The 13,528-nt window shown below is 42.5% G+C and overlaps 1 protein-coding gene across 2 annotated transcripts in view; it reads right to left on the bottom strand.

Moving 5' to 3' along the window:
- STX7 (syntaxin 7) overlaps nucleotides 1-13,528 on the bottom strand; it is a 46,129-nt gene that overhangs the window by 5,473 nt on the left and 27,128 nt on the right. For both annotated transcript variants that reach the window (XM_087887120.1, XM_034418826.2), the window contains exons 5-9: nucleotides 13,324-13,461; nucleotides 5,488-5,537; nucleotides 4,513-4,603; nucleotides 3,215-3,287; nucleotides 805-887 (exon numbers count right to left, since the gene is read on the bottom strand). In XM_087887120.1, the coding sequence (XP_087743246.1) occupies nucleotides 805-887; nucleotides 3,215-3,287; nucleotides 4,513-4,603; nucleotides 5,488-5,537; nucleotides 13,324-13,461 (435 nt within the window). The remainder of the gene's footprint in view (nucleotides 1-804; nucleotides 888-3,214; nucleotides 3,288-4,512; nucleotides 4,604-5,487; nucleotides 5,538-13,323; nucleotides 13,462-13,528) is intronic.

Consider the following 13,528-nt stretch of genomic DNA (forward strand, 5'->3'; position numbering starts at 1 on the left):
GCTCTTCCTGTCGCCAATATGGAGTTTTGTTCAGCAGATATATTCTCATTGTGCCCAGAGAGAGAAATATCTGTCACTACCTAGGGTTGAACTCACAGTCTCCTGATTGTGAGGAGAGAGCTCCACCTCTAGGCCACCGCACCACTCCATGTTTACCATGGTAATAAAAAGTTAAATTTCTAACCAATGCCTACATTTACAAGAAGAAAAGCCTTTGGTGTGAAACTGATTAAAGTCTGGTCAGTTTCAGGCAAGTTGCATCTAGCTGGTGGGTTCTAATCATCTAAGATCACAAAGCTGAGTTTGTCATCTTGCAGTTAGCACTCTTGAAGGTTGCATTGTCCTGCCAAGAAAAACAGCTCTGGAAGAGATAGCTTGTTTAAACAATCTCTCTGCCTTGCCAGAGGGCAAAAAGAGGCAAAGAAATATGCTAGGTACCAGATTATTATACTAGAGAATGTTATCTGTAGAAGAGAATATTTGTAGTTTAGGGTTGAACGGAGGGATCCTTAGTGCTCTTTGAACTTGGTTATTTTCATGCAGATGTTTCACTGATTATGTTACCTAGCTTGGTAATGAAACATCTGCAAGAAAAATATCAAGGTAGATGGCACCAAAGGCCCCACAGAACTTTATCTAAATGAAAAAGCAGCAAGCAGTGATGTGGTAGCATCTCTCTCTCTCTTCCTCTCTGTGTCACGTGTTCACTTAGCACCCATTTCACTTAATAACTATGTCATCAGAACCAATTGCAGTTACTAAATGAGAATTATCTGTGGTACTTTTGCTTATGGTAATCTTTACCTGGTACTCGGATGCTCTCGACAACTGCTGGTTTGCTTGCTGAACATGGACTTCAGCTGTTTCTACATTAGCTTCTATGCTATCTTTGAGAAAGGAGAAAAAAACATTACAATTTGTCTTCTACAGTTGACATGCATGCAGAAACATCTTGCTCTGAGACTGTATATTTTTAGATCCATTTTGTAGCTTTGGAGATAAATCCTAAGAACAATTATTTGAAAAGATATTAAATTAAAAGCAAGGACAATGGTACATGTTCCAATACAGGTATTATTATTATTAGCATATGGCATTGTTACATTAGCCAGGAAACTACAGTGCAATTGCAGACTAGTAGTTTGGCTGCCAAAGTACCGGCTCTGTTATAAGAAATGCTCGCACACTTCCCATAGTGTTCCACAAGAGGGCAACCTGGCTTTGCACAAGAAGAAAAATAAGCAGTCCCTTCCCTCTCTGGAGTTCCCTTGCATATGGGATGCTGCAACCAGGAAGGTTCAGAGGGTAGGAATCTGACTGCCTGCATGGAGCACCAGCTCGTCCCCTCCACCAAAGTGGTACCTATTTTATTTATTCACATAGAACATGAGCATTAAGCCACTGAGAGCCACATCTCTTCCAATACAGGTAGTCTTCAATTTACAACCATTTGTTTAGTGAGATTCAAAGTTACGACAACACTGAACAAAGTGACTTATGACCAGTCCTTGCACTTATAAACGTTGTATAAGTTAAAAAGTTTTGGCAACAATTGGAGGAAATGATATTTGAAATGATGGGGAAAGCAATAATATTGAGACCAGAAACTATATTACTGTTGCTAATTAAGGAAATAGAACCAACAAAATATGAGAAAGAATTGATTAGAATTATGATTATAATGGGTAGAATTATAATAGCCAGATATTGGAAATTAGATGTGAATTTTAGAATAGAAGAATGGTATTGTGAAATGTGGAAATTAGCTTTAAATGATAAAATGACATGTGATATTAAAATTAGAAATGGTGACTATAAAGAAGACATTTTCTGGAAAATTTGGAAACCATTTGTGGACTATGCACTGGGAAAATTGGATGCTTCGGTACCTGTACCCCGAGAACGTGGATTTTGGCGATCATGAGGATATATCCGAAGAACCAAATCTTCCTTTCTTATGTATAGCACAGGGTGAAATATTGTACATGTTGTTTGTAATGTTAGTAATTTAAAATATAAAATGTTAAAAAAAAAACAAAAAAACGTTGTATTGTTCCCGCAGTCCCATGGTCAAAATTTGGGAACTGGGTATGTATAATGGTTGTGGTCCACGTGATCACCTTCCCAGTTGGCTACTGATAAATCGAGTCAATGGGGTTAACTGGCTTTGTTTAATGAACATATGATTCACTCAATAAATACAGTGATTAACAACCATGGCAAAAAGGCACAATTCACTTAACAACTGCCTTAGCAACAGGAATTTTGGTCCCAATTGTGGTCATAAGTCGAGGAGTACTTGCACCAGATGCTACTGGAAATGCCAATAACAGTATCCTGATACCAAGAAAATGTGCGTTTTCTGTCTCAAACAATAGGAATCAAGATAGAGAAAAAGACTAAACACTTCAAAAGAGGAGAAGCTACGCTGAATACATGTAAATTATGGGTGGTGGAGAGAAAAAGAATCTATAAATGACTGGCATTTTAGTAGAGTCCATTGTTGTTGTTCTTATTTTGAAGCACAGTTTCAAATATACTGTAATTCTTTTTTATTATGGATCTCACTTCCTGTATTATAATCGCAACTATTTTATAAAATGAACTATGTATAAACCATGTAATAAAAGAGACTTTAAAAAAACTCATATATTGCTCATATATTTTGTGCATGTTATTTTTTTTTTTAAGTTCTAATTAAACTAGAATACTTCTAACAATTCTGCTATGCATCCTCACCATTTTAACTCTCTGATCTGAACTCTCTGTAGGGTAAAGCTACAAGAAGTAAAGGTTCAGGTAATCCTGAAAAATTCTAGGGAACAATTTAATCAATTCTAACTCTTGAATATTCTCATTCCCAAAGAAATGGAGCACCTGCTGGTACATGATGGTACCTGCATGACAGCTGATATTATACTGAAATTGAACAAGGCATTCCATAACCAATTGCCCCTCCCATGTAATTTGAGCTAAAACTCTCATCCTAGCTATATAACATGTTCAAGGCCCATGAGGCAACTAAGCTTTTTAAATCAATCTTGCTTCAGATCCTGGTGTATCGAATTTCCTGTTAATGCAAGTCTTTTTCCTAATTAATTCTAGATTTTTCTCAAATGCTACAACATTTTTACTTGTAAAAGCTAATACAATATAATTAGCATGCCCAAACGCAGCAAAAAGGCAAGATCTCAAAACGTTGACCTTCGCTTACCTATCACATCTCCTTGCTCATGAATCATCATCCCCAAATCTTTAAATATTTCATTTATGTCAAGAATGTCTGACTATGAAGAAAGAAACTGTATTAAAACAATGTTCAACACCGAACAATACAATCACAGAAATAAACCGCAAGCAATTTAGAGTAGAAAGAAGGGAGGAAACAGCCATAGGATGAAGATGTTTTGATGAGACAGCTAGTTTGGAAGCAATTTTCAATTTGTAATATGGTATGTTTGAGAAAAGTAGAAAAACCACCACTGGAGAATGTAAATTTAAAGGGTAGGATTAAAAACTATGAATGGATTGCTCATTAAGAGAGATTATACATCGATAACAGTGAAATATGGTATGTCTTTGTTTATGTATGTGTGTGTGTCACCTGTATCAATATCACAAGCATAAGCAACCTCTGTACATTTGTGTGCATATTGTTTAATTAAAAGCAAAAATAGAATGAAAAAAATCACGAAGTACAAAGTAGAATGAATGTGTTTTAAATGCTTAATGTAAGCATCAATGTGACTATGTTAATTTCCTACCTTTTTAAAAATAAAATTTTAGGCTTAATTCTTCCAATAAAATCATTTAAAAATCACAGGCATCCTGAGTAAGAATACTCAGGAAGTATCCTTTCTAGAATACTAGAAGAGTATTCTAGAAGAATTTCATGTTTATATCATACAACAATAAAGGGGACAGAAGTATCTAGTACCTCTGGTTCCATAGCCTTAATTAAATTCAAAGATTTTGGATTTTACTGTACAAATGGGTGTATTTTTGTCTTAGCAAGTTCTCTACTGAATGTGTGGATTATGCTTAGGTTATTCTATAGCAGTATTTATCCCAAAACTGGGGAAATTCATTTGTCTTAGGAATCAGACTCTAACTTCCAGTGGGAATTGACATCCTAGCAGATCCTCAAGATTCAAGATTATGAAAGACCATTTTAATGGCACTTTGGTATCCATGAAAAAAGCAAACTTTAAACTCTTGTAAAGGAAAATATGTGATGTCCTGAGTAATGGAGTACTTATTCATTAATTATAGGAACTAATAACTTAAAGGGCAACAAGTTCCATCTCGAGCTCTTGTTCATGGGCATACCATGTTTCCCCCAAAATAAGACCCTGTCTTATATTTTTTTGAACCCTGAAATAAGCACTTGGCCTTATTGCCATGTGCTCAAAAGCCTGATTGGACTTATTATCAGGGGATGTCTTATTTTGGGGGAAACAGGGTAATATAATAAATAACATCTTGTTCTTGATCTCACCAGCCAGTGCTCACCTCCAGCTGCCTAATGGCCGATTCTCTTTCTTCAATGAGCCGAAGGTCATCTTCTGTGATTTCTTCATCTAGTACTTGGGTCTGAGGTTGGCTTTGGGTTAAACATACACAGGACACATTATGCATTACACATACATAGTACATTATGCACTATTAGGCTGTTGTATGTGGAATATATATATATATATATATATATATATGTTTATGTAAGTTTTCACGGGTATGTATGTGTGTATAGTTAATATTTCGGGTTTCTTCCCGTGTAATTGTGGATATATCCCTAAAAGGGTAGAAGCGACGTTTCGGCAGAATCCCATCTGCCATCATCAGGCTTATGCCAGTAGTCATTTTGCACTAACTGACGTTGGAATTTCAAATCTGGTGCTGGTATTCTGGGATGGCTCCACCTTTTCATTCTGATTGGTTGGGAGTCCCAGTATGTGTTTATTGGCTTAAGTAAGTAATGGGTGTAAGCAAAATATTTCTACTTATTAAGAATCCAATCGTTCAATCTTTCATGAAAGAAGTCCAGTGTCCTTTTTTATCCCAACTACAAGATACTTCTTAAAGACTTCTTTTAAACAAATTTTGAGATGCATTTTGGTTAGAGTTTCTGCATTTAAATTGCAGTCCTATTGTACTATTGTTGCTTATTAGAGATGCAAGGATTTATATCTCTAATAAGAAGCCATGGTGGTGCAGCAGTTAGAATGCAGTATTGCAGGCAAAACCCTGCCTTCCACTGCCAGGAGTTCGATCCTAACCAGCTCAAGGTTGATTCAGCTTTCCATCCTCCAGAGATCAGTAAAATGAGGACCCAGATTCTGTAAACTGCTTAGAGAGTTCTGTAAAGCACTATGAAGTGGTATATAAGTCTAAGTGCTATTGCTATTGTGATAAAATTAAATACAGGGATTTTTTCATACTTTAATTTTTTTAAAGTGTGATGATTTTATATTCTATCATTTTTCTTACCTATCCCAAGATACAAGGGTTCCTTCTTTGTAACTGTCTTCTGCACCACCCTGTCAAGTGATATAAAAATAACAAATTACAACTTTGGAAGGGGAGTCAAATGTACTTCAATGCTCACCAGCAAGAGTTCAGCACTTAATCAGATAAAAGAACAGATCTGGAGGACTGAACTGTAGTTCCAAATTAAACTCTGATATAACAAGAAGAGATCAAGGGGGAAATGTAGTTCTAGAATCTGATATTAGAAGATTTGTGTACCACAAGCATCCAACACTGTGCGATGCCCAAATCCAAGCATAAATGTGATTTAGACGCTGGCTTAATACAGAAAATTTAAAAGACAAAAAAAAAATATATGCACCGAACATCTTTCTGATTAAAAATACGCATGAATATATGTGCATTGTGATAATAAAAACTGAAAGGCAGAGAATGAAGGCAAAACAGAAATGGGATATCTCGGAGGTTGGAGATTAGCCATCTGAGTGGGTTGGGAATGTTTTATTTTTCTATTTTCAGAAAACAAGAGTGGATATCTGTCTAGGATATCAGACAGATCTTATAATGCGCAAGGAGAAACAACCGGGATAAGGTTAGCTGCAACTGCTTACAATGGTAATATAAAATAGGAACTCTTTGCAGATTAAAGACTAAATTGCCTTTTCTGATTATCGTGATCCTGAACACCCTTCAGGATCAGAGAAGGTTGGGACATTCCTTTAAATATTGTGGGATCAGTGCAAGAGTGATCCAATTTTAGATTATCCTTTCCATCCACAGCAGCAGTTTTATCCCATATCCCAATCCTCCTTTTTAGGGGAGAGGGGAAGGTGCAGGAGATTGTATGGGATGAAGAGATTAGGCGTTGGTCTTACCGTGATACGCCTGTTCTCTGCGTCGTCCCAGGAGTGGCCAAGAATGGGTTGAATCATCTGTTTCCTATTGAGACCGAGCTGTCTGTTTCTTTTAGCCACACCTCCTGCCTCCACTTTCCTGCCCCAGTTTCAGTGAGGACGTAGCTGTAAAGACAACTCAAACCATTTATGCATTAGTTCCCGGATCACAGGCCAAGCGAAGGAGGGTGGGGCTTGGCCACTCCTGGGACGACGCAGAGAAAGGGCGTATCATGGTAAGACCAACAGTTATTCTCCTGCAAGGTCCCAGGAGTGGCCAAGAATGGGACTTACCAAAGCCTCCCCCTATTCACGGGTAGGAAGCCGCTTGGCCAGAGCCTGAAGCCTCCCCATGAACACGTTGTAACACCCTTCATCCAAACGATGCCTCAGCTGAGGCACAGACATCAATCTTATAATGACGAATAAAGGGTGAAGGGGAAGCCCACATGGCGGCTCTGCAGATGTCCTCAATGGAGGCCTGCGTAGCCCATGCTGCAGATGTGGCAGCACTGTGGGTGGAATGGGCTGTAATCCCCCTAGGGGATGGTAAGGCTTGAACCTGATAGGCCACTGCAATGCAAGCCCACAGCCAAGGGCCTATGGTAGATGGGGTCACCTTGGAACCTGTAGATGAGGGATGGAAAGATACAAAAAGAGCTTCTGTCCTGTGAGACTGTAATGTTCTCATAATATAAACCTTAAGAGCCCTCCTAACATCTAAGGTGTGCCATCGTCGCTCCAGGACATGGGAAGGTCCTGGGCAGAAATCAGGCAAGATGATCTCCTGAGCCCTATGGAATTCATCTTAGGGATGAATGATGGATCCATCCAGAGCACAATCCTATTAGGATGGAAAATACACAAATCCTGACGTACTGAAAGAGCAGCCAGTTCGGAAATGCGCCTGGCAGAGGTGATAGCCACCAAAAACGCCACCTTAAATGTTAAGAAGTGCAAGCTCACAGTATGCAAAGGTTCGAACGGGGCCGATGTAAGGACTGAAGAACTCGAGATAAATCCCATGTGGGGTAACGATGGACCACCGGAGGTCGGAGGTTAGCAACTCCCTTAATAAGAATAGGTTCATGGGCCAATGATGTCCTCTTCCCACACCGTAAGACCGTGGACAGCGCTGCAACCAGCCTGCGGAGCGTGTTGTTGTCCAATCCGTCCTGCAAAAATTCTAAAACATGTGAAACTGTAGCAGAGGTGGAGTTGAGATCCCTAGCCCCACACCACGTAATAAATGCTACCCATGTGGAATCGTAAATATGATTCGTAGAAGGTCTGCGAGAGGCGTGGACGGTTACAATGACCCTGGAAGAGAACCCACACTTCCTCAGGAGTCCCCGCTCAAGTGCCAAATGGTTAAGTTGAGCCACTGGGGCTCTGGATGTTGCAAGGCACCTTGGCTGAGTGATATCCGCTTCTGAGGAATCCTCCAGGGCCGGGAGACTGAGAGGCCCACCAGGTCTCCAAACCATGGGCACCTGGGCCAGTGAGAGGCAACTAGGAGGAGTTCCACCCTCTCCTGAATTACCTTCCTGACAACACCTGGGATCAGCGGAAGAGGTGGAAAGGCATAAATTAGGCCGCTTGGCCAAGGGCTGCGTAAGGCATTGGTCTCCTCCGCCCCTTGTGACGGGAACCTGGTGAAATACCTGGGAAGCTGAGCATTTTGTTGAGAGGCAAACAGGTCCACTACTGGCTGACTGAATCTGATTGTCAGTTCCAGGAAGAGCATGGGGTATAACTGCCATTCTGTGTTGTCTATTGTGGACCGGCTGAGGCAATCTGCCTGAGTGTTTGCCGCCCCCGCAATATGCTCCACGTTGAGGGAAAGCAAATGCTTTTCCCCCTACCTCCCCAGGAGCTCTGCTTCTGTCATGAGACTCCTGGAGTGAGTGCCTCCTTGACAGTTTATGTGTGCCTTGGCCGTGACGTTGTCCATAAGAATGAGAACTGTACTAGACTGAACTAACTGGACTGAATGATAAGTACAGGCCCTGTACTAAGGTCCTGAAGTGGCGAAGGGCAAGGTGTGCCGCCCGAAGCTCCAGGCAATTCATGTTGTGGGTCAGGTCTGCTGGGATCCAGCGGCCCAGAGCCTTGTAGTCCTGAAGATGAGCCCCCCAGCCAAAGAGGCTGGCATCTGATGTTATCGTGATGCGACTGGACTCCGGGAAGAGACAGCCCTTGTCCAGCGCTGGAGACATCCACCACTTGAGGGCGAGCAACATCTCTGGGGGAACACATACCTTGGTCTGAGAGCTGCTGTTGCCTGACCGTTGGTATGGGAGCAGGAACCAGTGAAGGGTTCTTGCATGCAGCCGAGCCCAAGGCACTATCGAGATGCATGACACAAACATCCCCAACAGTCATGCTAATAGGGCAATGGAGACCCGACACTCTGCTCTTACCTGTCTGAGCAGGGATGTCAGGTTGTCCTTGCGGTCCTGGGAAAGGAAGACCCGTCCCAAGTCTGTTGATTTCCATCCCCAAGTGTAAGAGTCTCGTGGCCGGAACCAGCTGACTCTTTGGAAAGTTCATGGAGAATTCGTGCTGTCGTAAAACGGTGGTTGTTGTCTGCAACGCCTCCCTGGTTTCCTTGAAGGAGGACGCTTGCACAAGAATGTCATCCAAATAGCATTGTAGATGAATAGGAATTGATCGTAGATAAGCCGCTAACGCTGCCAGAACTTTGGTGAAGGCCCGGGGCGCCGACACTAGTCCGAAGGGCAAGGCCCTGTATTGGTAGTGAGACTGCTTGAAGCAGAAGCGGAGATACTGATGATGTGCTGGGAGGATTGGCAAATGGAGGTAAGCCTCTGTAAGGTTGATCGATGCCAGGAAGTTGCCCTCCCGAATTCCCTCTAGGATGATGGTTAGGGAATTCATTTTGAACCTTTTGTAGACCAGATACAAATTTAATTTTTTTAGATTTAGAATTGCTCTCCATCCCCCTGAAGACTTTGGAACCATAAACAGGGTGGAGTAAAACCCCCAACCCTTCTGGTCCTCGGTTCCTGAATTGCCAGCAAATGCTGGATGGCGGTTTCCAGGAGACTTTCTTTTTCGCTGCTTTAGGATACCGAACAGCTAACAAAGTGATTCGGAGGAAGGGAGAGGAAGTCCAAGCTGAGGCCGAGCCTCACTGTATTGAGGACCCTCGTGATCATCTCCCATTGGGGCGCAAAAAGAGCCAATCGGCCACCAATGGGTGTATTTGGCATGTAGTCATCTACGAAAGGCACAATCTCCTGCCCCTCGAAAAGGCCATTTGCTCTGGAGGGTCTGCCTAGGCTGGGTGCGAAACCCTGTCCTATCCGTTTGGCGGTCAGAACATTGAGGAAAAGGTTGTTGAGACCATTGAAAAGAAGAGCTGGAATCAGGCCAATATGAAGATCTGTGATAATAAGGAGCTGTGCGCCTCTTGCCCTTCTTAAGGGAGGATGGCAGGACCTTCCTCTTGTCCTTATTCTCAACTAATACAGGATCCAGAGCCTCCCTGAAGAGGGCGCCTGCTGTATAAGGGGCTGAGGCCAACCACCATTTGGACTTGGCATCCGCCTGCCAATTGCGGAGCCAGAGCATCCTCCTTGATGTGATGGAGGAGGCCAAAGATCGAGAAGCATACTTAGCTGCAGCTAATGTTGCATCTGCAGAAAATTGTGTTGCTGCAATCAATTTATTCAAGTCCTGGTGGAGCCTGATTTCACTGGGTGGAACCCTCTGTTGCATCTGCTGGAACCACAGTAACGAAGTGCGATTAAAAAATGAGGCTGCAGATGCGGTCTTAATCGCCCAGGCTGAGGACTGGTGCGCCTTGCACAATGTCAATTCCACTTTTTTATCCTCTGGTTTCAGCCCCTCCGCTATATCGCCAGACACCAATGAGGGGGAGACAAGAGATGCTACTGGAGAATCTACCGTGGGGAAAAGCAGTTGGTTTTCCAATGCTGGTGCCAGCTGGTAAAACCGACGGTCAAGACCGCCTGGTGTTGGGAAGGATGCTGGTAGCACCCATTGTTGTTGCACCACATCAATGAACAACTGTGGAGCCGGAACATCCTCCTGTACAGTGGCCAGCTTGGAGAAAAGGAGGTCACTGGGATTTGTGGGTCCTGGTGAGCTGAGAGAGGGGTCTAACCCCATCCCTGCTGTCACACACGTGCCTTGTGCAGAAGAGATTTAAACATGGCAAGAGGAAAGAGGCCGGAAAAGGCCGGCACATCGGGTGTTAACCCTTTATCCTCCGATAAATCTACCACTCCTTGCCTCCCTTCTTGTATAAGTGAATCTTCGCCATCAGAAGATTTATCATGCGATTGGGATTCCTGCCTGTAAGACAGGTCTCTTGCCAAATGTTCTCCATGGGGAAGACTGGTGAGAGCCTCAACTGGAGGGGCGACAGGCCTGGAAATACTGCTCAATTTATCCGCAATTGCTTGAGAAACAGTTTGCGCAATGAGCAATTTGAGATCAGCAGGTAAATCAGAAGTATAGGTCTCACCTTGTCTCAAACCAGCTGCAGACCGTGTGAAGGTGGCTGACACTTCTCTTCGAGGAGCTGAATGTTGAGTTGCAGCAATAGCAGTAGCAGCAGCAATAGGAGCAGCCGCAGAAGCTGGGCAGAAAACAGAATCTTGCACAAGAGAATCATTAGTATTAGGAGACAAGTTAAAGGAAGCCTCACTTGCACCCTCTGGTGACAAGGGTGGAACAATTACACGCTGATTAGTCAGCAATCTCTCAGAGGAAGAAGAGGAAGAAGCTGGGCGAGAAGTACCCTGTTCAGCCCTAGCATGGGCGTGTTTATTTATTTATTTATTGGTTCGATTTATATGCTGCCCTTTTCCAGAGACTCAGGGCGGCTTACAATGCATTAAGCAATAGCTTTCATACTTTTGAATATACCTGCTTACTAGGGCTTTCGGCCCCCCTAAGCGGTGTTCTTAGGTGTTGGGATTGATCTTTCTCTGTTCTGTGAAATTGTTTTTCCAAAGCCTTATGTCTTCTGCTGGCATCTTTTTCAGAAGCTTTGGAATGTTTTTGCTTCCCTTGAGCCCCAGTTAGGGAAGTGGCCTCTGGAAGCACTGCAACATTAGTTGCCAGATTCGAATTACTGGAACCTTGCTTCTTGCTCTATGCCCAGTAGCTCTTCCCTCCATTTTGCAATTTGAAAAATGCAGCGGTTACAAACTGTTTGCAGACTCCTGTAGCCCAAAACCTCCTGCAATCAGTATACCTAGCCGAGACCAGGCAGGGACTTAAAGCCAATCAGACTAGCAGGGAATTCTGAGTGTGCCTAGCTGAGACTAAGCAGGGACTCCAATGGCCTCCACTGACGCTGTGGCTCTTAGGTATGCCCAGCAGCCGCTGGGTAGGGATTCCATGCCTCTCTTGAGGCCACTGCCACTGAGTATGCCTAGCCAAAACTAGGCAGGGACTCCCTCTCGCTCCAGCGAGGAAAATGAGCCTTGGTAGCGCAGCAGACTAAAGCACTGTTAAGTAACATCAGCTGCCTGCAATTATTGCAAGTTCAAATCTCACCAGGCTCAAGGTTGACTCAGCCTTCCATCCTTTCGAGGTAGGTAAAATGAGGACCCGGTTTGTGGGGGCAATAAACTGACTTTGTATAAAAAAGAACACTGCTTGGGGGTGGTGGTGAAAGCCCTACTAAGCAGGTATATACAAAAGTATGAAGGCTATTGCTTAACGCATTGTAAGCCGCCCTGAGTCTCCGGAAAAGGGCGGCATATAAATTGAACCAATAAAATCGAACCAATAAAATAAATGAGCCCTCAAGGACTGTAAAGTCCTTAAAGCAGCAGCTTTAAAAGCCAGCCGCCGCCTCTAATCCTTAAAGGAAGGCAGAAAAATAGAAAAGGAGAATTTTTTTTATAAAGCTGATGATCCTAAAGATCAGAAGTGACCAGGAATGCTTTGAAATGTCTCGTTCAGGTTAAGACCGAGCTGAAACTGGGGCAGGAATGTGGAGGCAGGAGGCGTGGCTAAAAGAAACAGACAGCTCAGTCTCAACAGGAAACAGACAATTTAACCCATTCTTGGCCACCCCTGGGACCTTGCAGGAGAATAAAATATTCTATTGGTTTTAAATTCACCTAAATAAGGACAAAGTTAATACACTTCCAAGTTCAGTAATAATGGCTTAGGATTCACTGCTCAATGCAGACTTCAACTCCGTAGAAAAATATAGCAAAAGCAATGATTAGAGAGACAGTTTGGTGTATTGGTTAAGGCATTGAGCTAGAAACCAAGAGACTAAGAGTTCTAGTCCTGCCTTAAGCACAGAGCCAGTTAGGTGACTTTGGATCAGTTACTTTCTCTCAACCCCAGGAAGATAGCATTGGCAAACCATTTCTGAAAAACGTTGCCAAGAAAACTTGTAGAGACTTGTCTAGACACTTGTTGTAGACACTTGGCTAGTGTCTAAGAATCAGATATGATTGAACAGAAGAAAAAAAATATGGAGAGAATCTTAGTGTAAATATTTACTTAGGCAAGGGTATCATATAGCTTCACATTACACAGTGTTAACTATTCTATTCAGGTGTCTGTAAATCTCACACACACTGACAAAAATAAGGCTGAGTGTCTTCCTTTTGGGGCCACTATGCCACTATATTCTGATCTGACTTGATTCTTGGACATAACAAAATCTCTCAAGTTATTATTTCCTCTTGTCTCAAACTATTTATCTAATGTATAATTTATTGCGATTACAGAAGATCTGGCGTTTGACCAATTGTTATTGCATTTCCTAAATGGACTTTAGTAACAGATTGCACAGATAATACTGTACTTCATGCACTCTAAAACATATGTTGTAATGAGAAAAAAAAATGGTATCATCTATTCCATTTCTTTCAATATCTTCCAGAATTAGTGCAAGTGTAGATTAATTAATTATACTTACTGATACCCTAGAACTGGCTCGAACTCTTGCTACAAATTCTCTCTCCTTTTCAGCAGCTTGTCTTTGGACCCGTTGGAAATTTGTAAGCGCTGTGGTGAACTCATTCACTAGTCGATCCTTTTGAATTCTTCTCTGTCGCTGAACAAAGAAGGCAAACAAATACATTGAATAATTTCGCTGCCAATCAGTTCTTTAACTAATCTGC

This window comes from Pantherophis guttatus, chromosome 1 (genome assembly GCF_059756535.1).
Source record: "Pantherophis guttatus breed Tessera chromosome 1, ASM5975653v1, whole genome shotgun sequence".
In the NCBI taxonomy this organism is placed as follows: Eukaryota; Metazoa; Chordata; class Lepidosauria; order Squamata; family Colubridae; genus Pantherophis; species Pantherophis guttatus.